Genomic DNA, 12,468 nt, shown 5'->3' on the forward strand with positions numbered 1-12,468 from the left:
TACTTGACTATAGTATAAATATTTAAAGGGATTAAACAAAAGTTTAAAACAAGAATAAAAGCATCAAGAGTGTCTTTAACAATAACCATGCACTAGGATCACTTTTACTTACTCCGAGAGGTGGGAGCCCTTCGACGATCATTTTATTCCCTGAAAGTACGTCAGAGACAGGTCTCTTCTTGGTGGCATCTTTCTTGACTCTGTACCTCCCAGACATTGTTAGGTCTGATTCTGATACAGATGGAGCCATCGTGCCCTCTCCTCTTCTTTGAAAATAGGTACCTGCCACTAAGTAAGCTTGACTACTGTCAACCAATGGTCTGGCCTCCGTTTCGAGGTCTAGAGTTGCAGGCATCTGTTCAAAGACTTGCAAGGAGTCACCTGTCAAAGCCATTGCAGAGCTGAAAGGATAAGGTGGTGCAGGTTCATCGGGATAGCTCCCTTTGATTGCAGGAATCTTTGCTTGGTCATTGGTAAGAGATATTTGTGGTGGCTGCACTTGGCTTTCCTCTTCAAGGTCTTCATCATCCTCGCTGCTGTGTATCAGCATGGTGGCATCTGAGAGAGATTTCTTGTGAGCATACTGTGCATTGCTGTGAGCCTTGTGTGCTTCCTCCTTTGTCCTTTCTACAAATACATTGGGCTGTGAGCTGGCAGTCTTCACCCATGGTAGTCCCACATCAGCTGCAGAGGCTGACATAGTCCTCTCTTTTATCCGTATACCTTCAAAGTTGTGCACTAAGCCAGCTATTTCTATGCTGTTTCTTTTCTGGAGCTGCAGCTGTCTGGCAGAAGTGAGGGGTTCGCTCACTTCCTGTAGTGAGTGTGCCACTGGCAAGCTGTCTTCCTGAAACGTCTGCACAGAATGATGAACTCGCCTGGTAATGAGATCTGGGTTGCTGCTGCTAATGTAAAGATGTCGAGAAAGATCAGGCGTGCTGTTGGCTGGTCTTGGGTAAGGATATGGATATGGGGGAGGAGGGCGATACACCTGGGTCTTCATGATGTTCTGAGCTGGGTAATCCTGAGCTTGATGTTGAACATTGGTCAGCTCAGGAACACTAACTGCTCCAACCACCGGACGCCTTTCTGCAGGATGGGGATATGGAGTCTGGCTGTGAAAACTATAATTCAGGTTGAATGGATAGTGATTGGCCTGCGTTGTAGTAAACGGTGCATGCTCCCGGATTTCAGGCTGGCTGTACACCAGTGCATCAGGCCTGCTGTAGGCATACGAACTGCCAATGTTCAAATTCCTCATTGAGTGGCTCTGTCGTTCTGTGTGCATTATGCCACGGTTCAGTTGCCTCATCACAGTCTCATAATCCGGAGTGGGCCGATAAGATGGTGGTATCAGAGCACTATGTCGATGTGTCGGAACATAGTCCGGCCTCATAACATCGCTTCCGGTTATGCTGGGATTAGATGACATGGGGGAGGGTTGGATATATTGCTGTGGGTTATTTAAAGAGTTGGTGCTGTGAGCACTGTAGACACTGCCGTTGCGGATTCTCCCATTGTAGTCATGAGGTGCTCTGTCCAGACTCGTCTGAGAGTGATAGTAGTATCCATTTTGATTGTTCACATAAAGATTGTCTGAAAAATCAAAGGAGCAAAACAGTTAGAATATAGTCAGACGAACAAAACAGCAAGCAGTACTTTTAAGCGATTACTATTTAGAAACGAGCAGAAGGAAAGTCATGCTGTAATGCAACAGTTATTCAATAAGAGTAAGTGCAAAAAAGAAACAAGCATTTACAATGCAACGGTTTCGCCTTTGGAAAAGTTAGAGCTATTGGCATTGTAAAAGACAAAATTTTTATTTATGTGTTGGTTTTGAAAACAGATAAATAAATGGCATTGTCATTTACATTGTCAATAGCTTAATCTCTCGCAAACTGTTTAAGTAACTGCCAGTGAACAGCACATGGGTTCATTATAAAATAAAAACAAAAAAATACTGATATAAAGATTATATTTTCTTTTAAAAAATAGAGTGACACTTGGGACGTCACAAACATCGTTAATGAGTAAGTAATTTGTATACATATAGTGCCTTTGCAATATGGTGGAAAGCAATACATGTCTTTGTGCAGATACAAAAACTGGAAAAAATAGAAAGGTGCTTTTAAATGTGTGGTTATTTAAAATAAATCTGGAATACTGTGGTTAGACCTTGCATATAAAAAAAAAAAAACAAGCAAAGATTAACCCCAATTATGTCAGTCTACCTCTTCGGACAGTGGAAACTAAGAATCAATGCAGCAATGTTGTGTACTTGACTTGGGGCACATAGATGATGCAGATATAACATATATGAATATATATAACGGAACAGCTGTTGCCTTTAACAACAACACATATGTAATACCATACATGGTGGGTAATGCACCCCTGTTTGGGCTCAGCATGCCCTCTGGTAGTGATCAATGCCTTTTAATGATGTGTTAGAGCCTCTCAGCTGTAACTCTTGTATCACACAACAAAGGGACATGGCCTTAAACATAAAGTGGAGTACCGGCAAGTGAGAAAGTGTGGTTAGAAGATAAAGCAGAGTTAGGCAGAAAAAAGGCAGTTCGTAAGTGTTCAAGTCCTAAAAAACAGAAGTGGGGGGACTCACCAAGTTAGGCAGAATGTGTGTGACTCACAGGAAGTGACATCACTGCATGTGAGATGACAGGAGGTAACATCACTGCGCATGACATTGCATGTGGTATCACAGGAAGTGGCATTCCAACCCATGACCTCACAGGAAGTGACATCAGATCTAAAGACCTCACCTATGTTCAGCAGGTCATTCACGAGTACATTTGAGTGCATTACAATATTCTTCCCACAGATTGCTGAATACAAGTTTCGCAGTAGGATTCTTGATGGCATGGTTCCTCTTCTTTGCTTTCCAATTGACCAGCAACACCACATCCTGCTGGGGCTCTCTTACACGTAGTCGCTCTTCCACATACTCTGCACCATCCTTTTCACCCAGCAAACACCCCTTTCCTTGCAGGAGGTTACACCCCTTGTACAAGGGGAGTTTCTGAGTTGCCATTCACACCATTTTATGATCACCTTGACTTTATATCAGCATTTGTTGTGTTTTTTGTACCCTGCTTGCACAGATGGAGATGAAAGCTCATAACCAACCTCATTATAAGAGAACCAGGTAGAGCAAAGAAATTGTCCCATCAAATAAAAATCCAGTACAAAAAGTGACTATTTTTTTTAACAACACTACATTTAAAACAGGAGACGTAAAAAAGCAATAAAGAAATGAAGTCTCCAGCAAGGCTACTTTTGTAGGCTAAAAAGTACATGCTGTAGTTACTTATAGGACTGTGCTGACTAACAGGAATGCATATGTACAAACAGGTCCAGGCTTCGCTTTGAGGCAGTCTGTCACCACCTTTCTAAACTCTTCCCTCTTCTCTTCCCCTCCACCTCCCTTTTACTCATCCTAAGCCCCCTCCTACTATTATGAGCTCTCCAAAACAAAAACAAAAAACTATTTCTAAATCCTTCCCTCATCTATATCTCCACTGTCATTTTCAACCCGAATAACAGACTAACATATCCACCACTCAAATTACTTTCATATTTCACTATACTAATTCACCACTAATCCTTCATAGGTTCCAGGGTAGTGTGCTACTCACCCAAAAAGCCCTTCAACACCCCCATCAGGGGTAGCATGCAAACCTCTCCCCTCTTCTATCCCTCACTATCCTTCTCAATTCAAATAACTCACTAACACATCCACCATTCAAATTACTTTCATAATTCACTATACTAATTCACCACTGATTCTTTATGGGTTCCGGAGTAGTGTGCTACTCGCCGAAAAAGCACTTTGACACCTCGTCTCGGGTGGTAAGAACTATATAAATACAATTACAATACAATACATACATGTCATGGTGCAGCAGGCCTTCCACCAGGCTGTGACACTGAGCTTCCATTTATACAATCTACTTAGCTAAGAATGAAAACTGACATGTATGACAGGCCAGACCAGGCCTCGCTTGAATACAATCAATGGTCGAAGGCATCTCCTGGGGCAGCAGATCTTCAACGTGCTGTGGAAATACCAAATGCAAATCTACAAACAGCTTGGCAAAGGGTAGGCCACATAGTCCGCGACCACTTCTGACATCTCTACATCAGTTTTATCAGTAAACGAGATTATTTTTACCTCCCCCTGTGGATCAACCCCGTAGCCCTAACATCCCCAGTAGTGCGTCGAGAACCTTCAAGATACAAGAATGAAGGTGGCTGATGGAGAGCCCCATCTCCGTCAAGGGCATTAGCAGTTTGTCACAAGAAAAAGTGATGTAAGTGTACCTCACATAAGAGCAGGAGCACTGGAATTATGTACCTCTGTGGTAGTGGCATTTTCCACATTATGTATTCGCTGCATTTCCCACATAATCCATCATCTATTGCATAATTTGCAGATTTAAAAAAAATGCTTTTAGCTCGAATGGGTCAAAAACAACTAAAACGCTACCACACTTATTTCAGTGCAGTGGCAGGACTTTCGTCGCAGAGAAGCAAACCACTTTATAATTGCCGATTGCAGTATGTGGGTGCTAAACTGATATTTCTAAAAGGTGAATTAAAACTGCTTCAGAATATGCCTCATGACGCCGCATAATTTTCCTTTTCTTGCTGCATAATATAGTGAACTCTGATGCTTGAGTTGGTCTTCCCTTGCCACTTAATTCCTGTGGGGCAGGCATTCCCTTTCAAGCAAATAGATTTGATTTAAATTGATTTAAATTGCCGATGGTTGGTGATTTTCAGGTAAAGAACGGGCATGCTAAGAAGGGGAACTTCGCTGAACAATGCGCCTCAGCCCCCGCCCAACAGATTTTAGAACCTTTTAACCCGACTGGGAAAGATGTGCGGTTAAAAGAAACACGGGAACAGCTGTTCATGCGTGCATGCATCGGCTCAGCCCCGGCTTCCTTCCAGTTTGAAACCCTTCGTAAAGAAGGTGCTGCAAGAGAGTCCCGATGAGCGCAGCGCCACCCGCGTTGAAGCCATGAGAGCACAGGTGCTCTCCTTGAACGAGGAAAAGTTTGGGTACTCAATCGGAGTAAATGAAAAGGTGCCGGCCCAATTTTAGCACTGGATACTTCTGCCAGAACTACCCACTTTGGAATTGAGATACCTGGTTCGAGTCTCAGCTTCGCCTCTTACATCCTGTGATTGTGGACGAATCACATACTCTCCTTGTGTCTAAAAGAATAAATAAACAACGTGCGAGGTCAAGTGCACTCCTCTTTGCTTTTTAACTCTTTATCGATTTAGTCCATGTTTACAAAAGATGTAAAAGAATAAATAGCCAGATCTCCTGTAATTTAACTAGTGCTCATATAAAGAACTCCCTTGGGCCCAGTTCCGCACTATTCGAAATTGCTGCATTTTGAGTTCCCGGCAGACCAGGCTCATCCATCCTCTGTGGAAGAAGGGGCCAGAGTTACCCGTGATGACCACGCCCACCGTCAGCGGTGCACAGCAGAAGTCAGCCTTCAACAAAGCACGCGCAGAAATACATAAATCAGTTGCTGGATGTTTACAAAGAACATTTCCGGTGAGGCCTCGTTCGACAGACACGCGGATGTTGTTTCTACAGTCTGCACCGTTAACACGTTTCGAGTAACAGCTTTTGAAGTGCTAAAAGATGAAATTCACCTCACTTGACTTTTCCATCACGTCCCCGTGTTGCTTTTGCTTTCTGTCCATTTTGTCGCTGTTTACTGCCATCTAGTGGTCGTTTATGTAAACGGGAGGCAGAGAAACGACAGCATGCGATTCCAGGGCTTGTAAAGTAAACAAGAAACCACGCATCGGAAACATTTAAAACAAGTCAGGTCCCGGGCCGGCCAGCCAATCACAGCGCGGCCCGGGGAATGACGTCACGGGGGTGTCCCGGGCCGGCAGCCAATGACAGCGCGGCCCAGGACAAAGGGGCGGGACTTAAAAAAAGCCCGAGAAACGCTCCCGAATCGCGTTTTCACGGGGAAAGCGTGATTGACAGCCTCTGTCTCCCAATGGCTAGCCTCCATTTATGAAGCTAGCCAATGGGAGACAGAGGCGGGATAAGCCCCACACTGTAGGAACATAAGATTTCTACTGGGCGGAGCTAGTGCTCCGGCCCAGGCGAAACCTAAGAAACAAGCCCATAAGATTTTTCTATCTACGCTCCTACGAACTAGCACAACATCCCCATCTCCATCAGGACTGACCCAACCCAGTTCCAATTAAGAAAGGAGTTGAACATGCAACTCTTTAAAGAACACTACAGTACAAAAAAGAGCTACCTCTCCACACACTTGTTGACTGTATCAATGCCTTTTAACCTGTACAGTACTCCACTGCCAATTGGCTAGGTTTGCACTATACAAAAACAATCATATATAGATACATACATGATTCTCTAATGGCAGCACCAGGGGTTCTGTTTAACCAAAGTAGGTCTGCTAAGCTGGACAACAGCCCTTTTCTCTTTAATCAGCTCTCACTGGGGCATACTCCCATTTGGAATTAATGATACTTCCCTCATGCTATGAGCTTTTGAGGTCACACTCAGACATGCTTTGTATTTCCAGCATTCATGACACATTGATAAACACTACCTAATGTGGCCTTGGATGTCTATTTTTTATGTAATATTGTGCTGCAACAACGTTTCAACCCTGGGAGTTTCTTGCTCATATGAGGTACCAGCAGATATCAAAAAAAGCAAATAAATAAATGTGAGCTTGTGTGGCGGATGCAGCAAACACTACACCTGTGCACTAACAAAACTGCATACAGGGGCAGGAGGAGGTGTCAAGAGATGTGTCACTGTGTTCAAGGGTGAGGCAATGTTTGGTTGGAATAGCATGATGTCTGCAGGAAACTGAAAAATCAGCCATGCTTTCAAAGCTCTTTCAAGCCTTCTCCATTAACCCACTCCCACACCCTGGTTCTGTAAATACTTGAAGAAGGTTTCTATGGTGCTTCAAACTTAAAAAACTTGTATAGGTAAGAGTAACCATGAGAACATATTTTAACATTATGCTTTAATATGTTTTTGCAATTAATTCTATGCAGACTACACACTCCTGCATATAACAAATATATTTCCTTTTTATATCTCAACATTTATATATTGCAGCTTTCACTGCAAAGAGTAGCGAGACAAGGTAAATAAATGATAATTTCAGATATACAAGGGAAATGCAAACGTAAGTAGACTAAAAATAAATTATACATAGCAACAGATAAAATCAGCATTGGCAAAGCAATATATCAGGTATGTATTTTCTGTCAGATTTTTCAGAAGGCAAAATGGTATGCTAACAATGTAATGAGAGAGAAACACTCCTTTAGGGGGTGGGGGGGGTAGCAAAATCCGCCTCTGTATGTTTTAAAGAACCACTATCAAAATGTTATTTTATAAAATCAAGCTGTCGGCAGCCAGACCTAAAAATGACCAACACAAAGTGAGCCAGCAATTGTTTTGTTGCATGGGGCAGATAACTAGGACTGTCTTGTCCAAACTAATATAATTTTAGTACATAGATTATGCTCTGCGTTGCTCACAGAGCCTGAAATAAAGCGGTCTTAAATCTCAACTTGCAAAGAGATTATCTATCATTAAGAATATAATCAGGCAGGGCTGCATCATGTCCTAAATCTAAGTATCAGTATCATGAGAGTTATATATGCTCCTCCTTACTTGTAAAAAGGCTGTATCCAACGGTTTATATTTATAACAGCAAAATATAGGTTAATCAGAGAGACTTAGCCAGTCCCAGGCAGTACTCAAAGGCAAAGCCCTAACCTTAACCCTGGAAAGCAAATTCCTTAGTAACACATTGTTCATCAAATGCAGACAACTTTCGCTTACAGGTGAACATTTGATGGGTGGCTAAGCCTTTACCTGAGGGTAGCTCAGCTCTGCCCTTGTTGTGGAGAAAGTGTATTGTTATGTAAGCAAAAAACATTGTTTCCGAATTCAAATAAAATTCAGATTGCCTTGATTCTTTATATAAATTGCTCATATATTTGAAACATGGAGGATTACACCCACATCAAGTTGACAAATGGACATCAAGATAGCATTTTCAATGCTGAATACTCAACTCAGTCAATAACTCAAGAGTACCTTGCGTATGATGTAATCTAGAGAAAGGAGTGATAAGTCTATATGTATATATAATATATGTGGAGGAGGACGGAGGAATTCCCAGCAACCTTCTTATAAAATAATTTCCTCTGCCTGAATTCGTTAGATATTGGTGCGCCACAAAGTCTACTATCAAAGATGCCTGATTTAGAGTTCGGCAGACAAGAAGTCAATTCAGTCCACCTAATTACAAGTAACATATGCTATATAACTGCACTTGTAATGAGGCAGAGGAGATATCCATAATGTTTGTGATGAATTAACCCGTCAGCCAAACTCTAAATCAAGCCTAAAGGCCACCAAGTTAGGTCTACAAACTCTTAAATTCGCCTCTATTTGTTTTTATTTGCCAAGTGCATTCTAATTTACTATATTATTGGGGCTGAACTTGTTCACATCAAACCTATATACCAAATTAAAAAATAATGTATTCAGAAAGATTCCATACGATCAACATAAAACAACAATATTCGAAAATATTTCATCAAATATTCACGTCTATGATCTTTTATTACCATTTCACATCAGCTTCATATATCATAAAATCTAACTAACATGGCACTCTTCCGATAAGCCATTCTACATTTCTAGGCTCTTAAATAATTCTGTATAGACACAAAAACGTATTGAATACAAACGTTTTTACGGCGCAGAAAAAATTCTCTTTGCAGGAACACACAAATTCATTCAATAGCAACTTCAGGTATACTCTCCCGATCTCCTTGCATTCAAATATAAAGTGCAAAGAAACAACAGGAAAGAGTATTAGCAAGAGTAAGTAGCTGCTGATGGATATTTCTAAACGTATATCCTGCACCTTTAAAAGATACCACACAGTATAACCCACAGTTGGGAGTATCGATATGGTGAACACCAAAACACAAAATATTCCAAGCGCTTGGCATACACAGACTTCGTGGACAGAGTCTGGCTGCAGGAATGGCATAGCACTTCAGGCAGCAAGTTATAGATATTTAAATGGTGTCCCAAAATTTCCAGGAATAGAGGTGTAGGTTGTGGAGACTCCGGTGAAGGACTGTGCCCTACTGCAGAGACAGTTGATCCTCCCCAACTGAAAGCAGGATTGGAAAATAAATGCTCAGGCTCAAGAGATCTGGGTATTCCACTCTCTTGGCACTTTCTGGGGCTATTAGGATAGCTTGGAACTAGTCTGTTCTAACTTTCTCATAACTCAAATCAGTGGCAGGAACGTGTACACGAGACTAGGTGTCCCACCACAGATAGAATTATTCTCCCAATGATCTTTTTGGAGGAAACTCCAGTGTGTACAAGCATCGTCATCGCACATTCTTGACAGTGGCGAACAGATCTTACCAGGGCATGCTTCACTCACAGATGCTGTGAGAAGCTGGCCTGGTTATACGATGTCCACTAATGTAAGTGAGCACCCTGCACCAGTCCAGACAACCCTTATGGTGATTTAAGAGGTCTTAGACAACTTTAGAAAGCTCTCTAAGTTGTAGCTGTGGAGGGCAGCCTTCAGGCTTAGTCCAGAAGGAGTGTAAAGCAGCTTTTTGTTTTACCAGAATGTAATCTTATATGTATAGATTAAGTGAAAAAGAACCACACAAGGTATTTATAAAAAGATGTATTCATTATATAATACTCTCTAGCTCATACAAATATCTCCAACCAGAGATATGTACAATACACACAATACTTTGCAAAGAAATCAAGTAAATAGCACGAAATACAAAGTGGACCCCAGGGGGGTACCAAACCATATACTAAGAAAGTGGTATACGAACCACGACTCGGGTCAAGACAATGTCGAGAGGACGGAGAAGTGCTGAGGACCCAAGGACACACCCAAGGTGAGTGACTGGGAACCCCACGGAGAGCGTGTGCAGTGTGGGAACACAACCCCGTTGCGATTGGAGTTTTAAAGAAAAAGGACCCTTCCCAGTGGACCTTGAAGAAACCCAGTGGAAGACAGAAGGTCGGAGAGCCACCCCACATGTAGATGGTAGCTAATTCCAATAAAGGGGAGCAAGGTAGGAGAAAGCTTTCCCGCCCAACTTTGATTTCCTGATCCGAGGGCCTGGAGGAAAGATTTGGTTCCAGAGCAAAGGTTCCTGGAAGGGACATAGTGGTGAAATTTCTCAGTGAGGTAGGAGGAGCCGTTGTCATAGAAGGCTTGTGGACAGTGCAGCAGGTCTTGGAACTTAATATGCTTGTGCACTGGGAGCCAATGAAGCTGTTGGAGGAGAGGAAGGGAGGCAGTTCTGGGGGGGCATTCAAGACAATGCGCACCGCGGTGTTCTGAACTACTTGCAACCTGCAAGTACCCATGTTACTTACACCAGGGAAGCCGGGTGCGTAGGTGTGAAGTGGTGACGGACACCGCTGTCGAACCCAATAGAGGACTTCAGGAAATTGCCGCTGCTGAAGAAGGAGAAAGTGTCCGGTGGAATCCGAAGGTGGGCTCTAGTTGAGAGGTACCTGCAAGCAGAGGGGACAGAGTCTACGTCACTCAGGAGTGACCAGGAGACTTGGAAGACGAATGCCCTCCGATGTCAGGTGTTGCGGCAGAGCTGACGATGACCTTGACTCTGTAGTTGTGAGGACCAGGCGACACTGAGGAAGAACAGGAGCTGTGCACGAGCTGTCCCATGTCGGATGTCGAGTGCTGAGGGGGTCGGTGTCTGGCGGGACCACCAACAAGCCTTGGCAAATGCAAAAGTCGAAGGTGTAATGTCAGGACCAGCAAGGTCCAGGGGACTCAACACAAGCAGGGGAGTCAGGGCAGGCCCGAGCAATCAGGGGAGCCGAAAAGAAACAAAGGTGACCCTCAAATGGACCCACAGGCCGGAGGCACTGGAGTCGCGAGAAGACCTCAAGCAGCTCACCAAAAGATGCAGGCCACGATATAAAATGATGCGGTGTGGCTGAAGATTCTGGTCACTGGAGATGCTCGATGTTGGGGCTACTTGGAGCCCACAGATCTGTTTGGAAGGAAGCCAACAAGCCTTTCCCATTGCAAGTTGACACGGTACACAGGGGTTCGGTTACTGCAGCCCCCAAGAGGGATACTGGCCTCAAACTCAGTGAAAGGAAAGGGCAGGCCCTCAAGAGCTGTGGAAAACCACGACCTGTGTTGCTTAACCTTTCGGAATCTTGAGGAGCTCAGGATCAGCAGACCGGTTAACTTAGTTGTGGTGCATGCAAATGCAGGGAAGTGACTCCTTCAATTCAAAGGAGATTCCTTCAAGTGTCTTTGATGCCCACAGGCCTTGGAAGGTTCCTGTATGGTGCACAGACAATGCAGCGGACTAAAATGGAAACGAGGTCGAGCCCAAACAAAGTCCAGAGTGCCCAGACAGTAGAAGAAGAAGTGGTATCTGATATGAATCTTGTCCCACCACTAATCGAGGGACCGACCCACAGGTAAGCCCTTAAGTATCCTCAGGAAAGGGTTCTGACGATTCAGGGGACCCTCCCAGGTGAGGGTCTGGGCAGGGGGGAGGTTACTCCCTTGTCCTTTGGCCAGTTTCACGCCAGAGCAGGAGCCAATGGCTCCCAGAGCTGGTTTGAACTGGACTATGCATGGGGATCGTAAATGTGCCCCTCAGGCAGACTGAGTGGCGCTGGCAAACACACCCACCCGGCCCCAATACACTAAGACCTGTCTGGGAGGTTTTCACACCTCCCTGTGACAGGATGCTTATTGTTGTGCCTTCCCCTGCTCGAGCTTGGCTCAGCAGCAGGAGGGCAGAATTATGTCTCTGGTCAGCAGCAACCATTTTGTGCTGTCCGGGTCTTGAAGGCTGGCACCGGCAACACTAAGAGCCTAACGGAGGGCTCTTCCAGTGCTTGGAATCATACCTCCTACACCATTTACGGTGTGGAGGTATGATTCCAACATGTTTAATACCAAACATGATAGGATTTGTGGCAGCCAACTTTGAGATGGTCATCGCGTAATTACGCGGTGCACCTCTATATGGTATATGGCTGCTTCACTTACAACTCAGGAGGATGGACTCCGTAGGTGCAGGAGTGTCCTGGTCATGCAGGGGCGCCCTCACACTTAGAACCAAGCACCCTGCCTTCAGGATTGCAAAGGCTAGCTATAGGGATGACTTATAGGTTTTAAGTGCCGTGAGCTTAGATATAGGAAACCTAGATCTTTAGTAAGTGGTGCTAGCACCATCTTACACAAGCTGCAAGGCAGGTTTGTAGTTCCATTTTGAATGGCCTCCCATGGCTGGCTTAGTGCATGCTTCAGCCCATGGGGGATCTCTGGGGTACCTATGTCCTGGGTACCTTAG

At 44.1% G+C, this 12,468-nt stretch overlaps 1 protein-coding gene across 2 annotated transcripts in view; it reads right to left on the reverse strand.

Annotated features, from left to right (window-relative positions):
- PTPN21 (protein tyrosine phosphatase non-receptor type 21) overlaps positions 1-12,468 on the reverse strand; it is a 339,336-nt gene that overhangs the window by 111,723 nt on the left and 215,145 nt on the right. For both annotated transcript variants that reach the window (XM_078660017.1, XM_078660016.1), the window contains one exon: positions 113-1,596. In XM_078660017.1, coding sequence (XP_078516143.1) covers positions 113-1,596 — 1,484 coding nt within the window. The remainder of the gene's footprint in view (positions 1-112; positions 1,597-12,468) is intronic.

The sequence above is a fragment of the Lissotriton helveticus genome, chromosome 9 (genome assembly GCF_964261635.1).
Source record: "Lissotriton helveticus chromosome 9, aLisHel1.1, whole genome shotgun sequence".
NCBI lineage: Eukaryota > Metazoa > Chordata > Amphibia > Caudata > Salamandridae > Lissotriton > Lissotriton helveticus.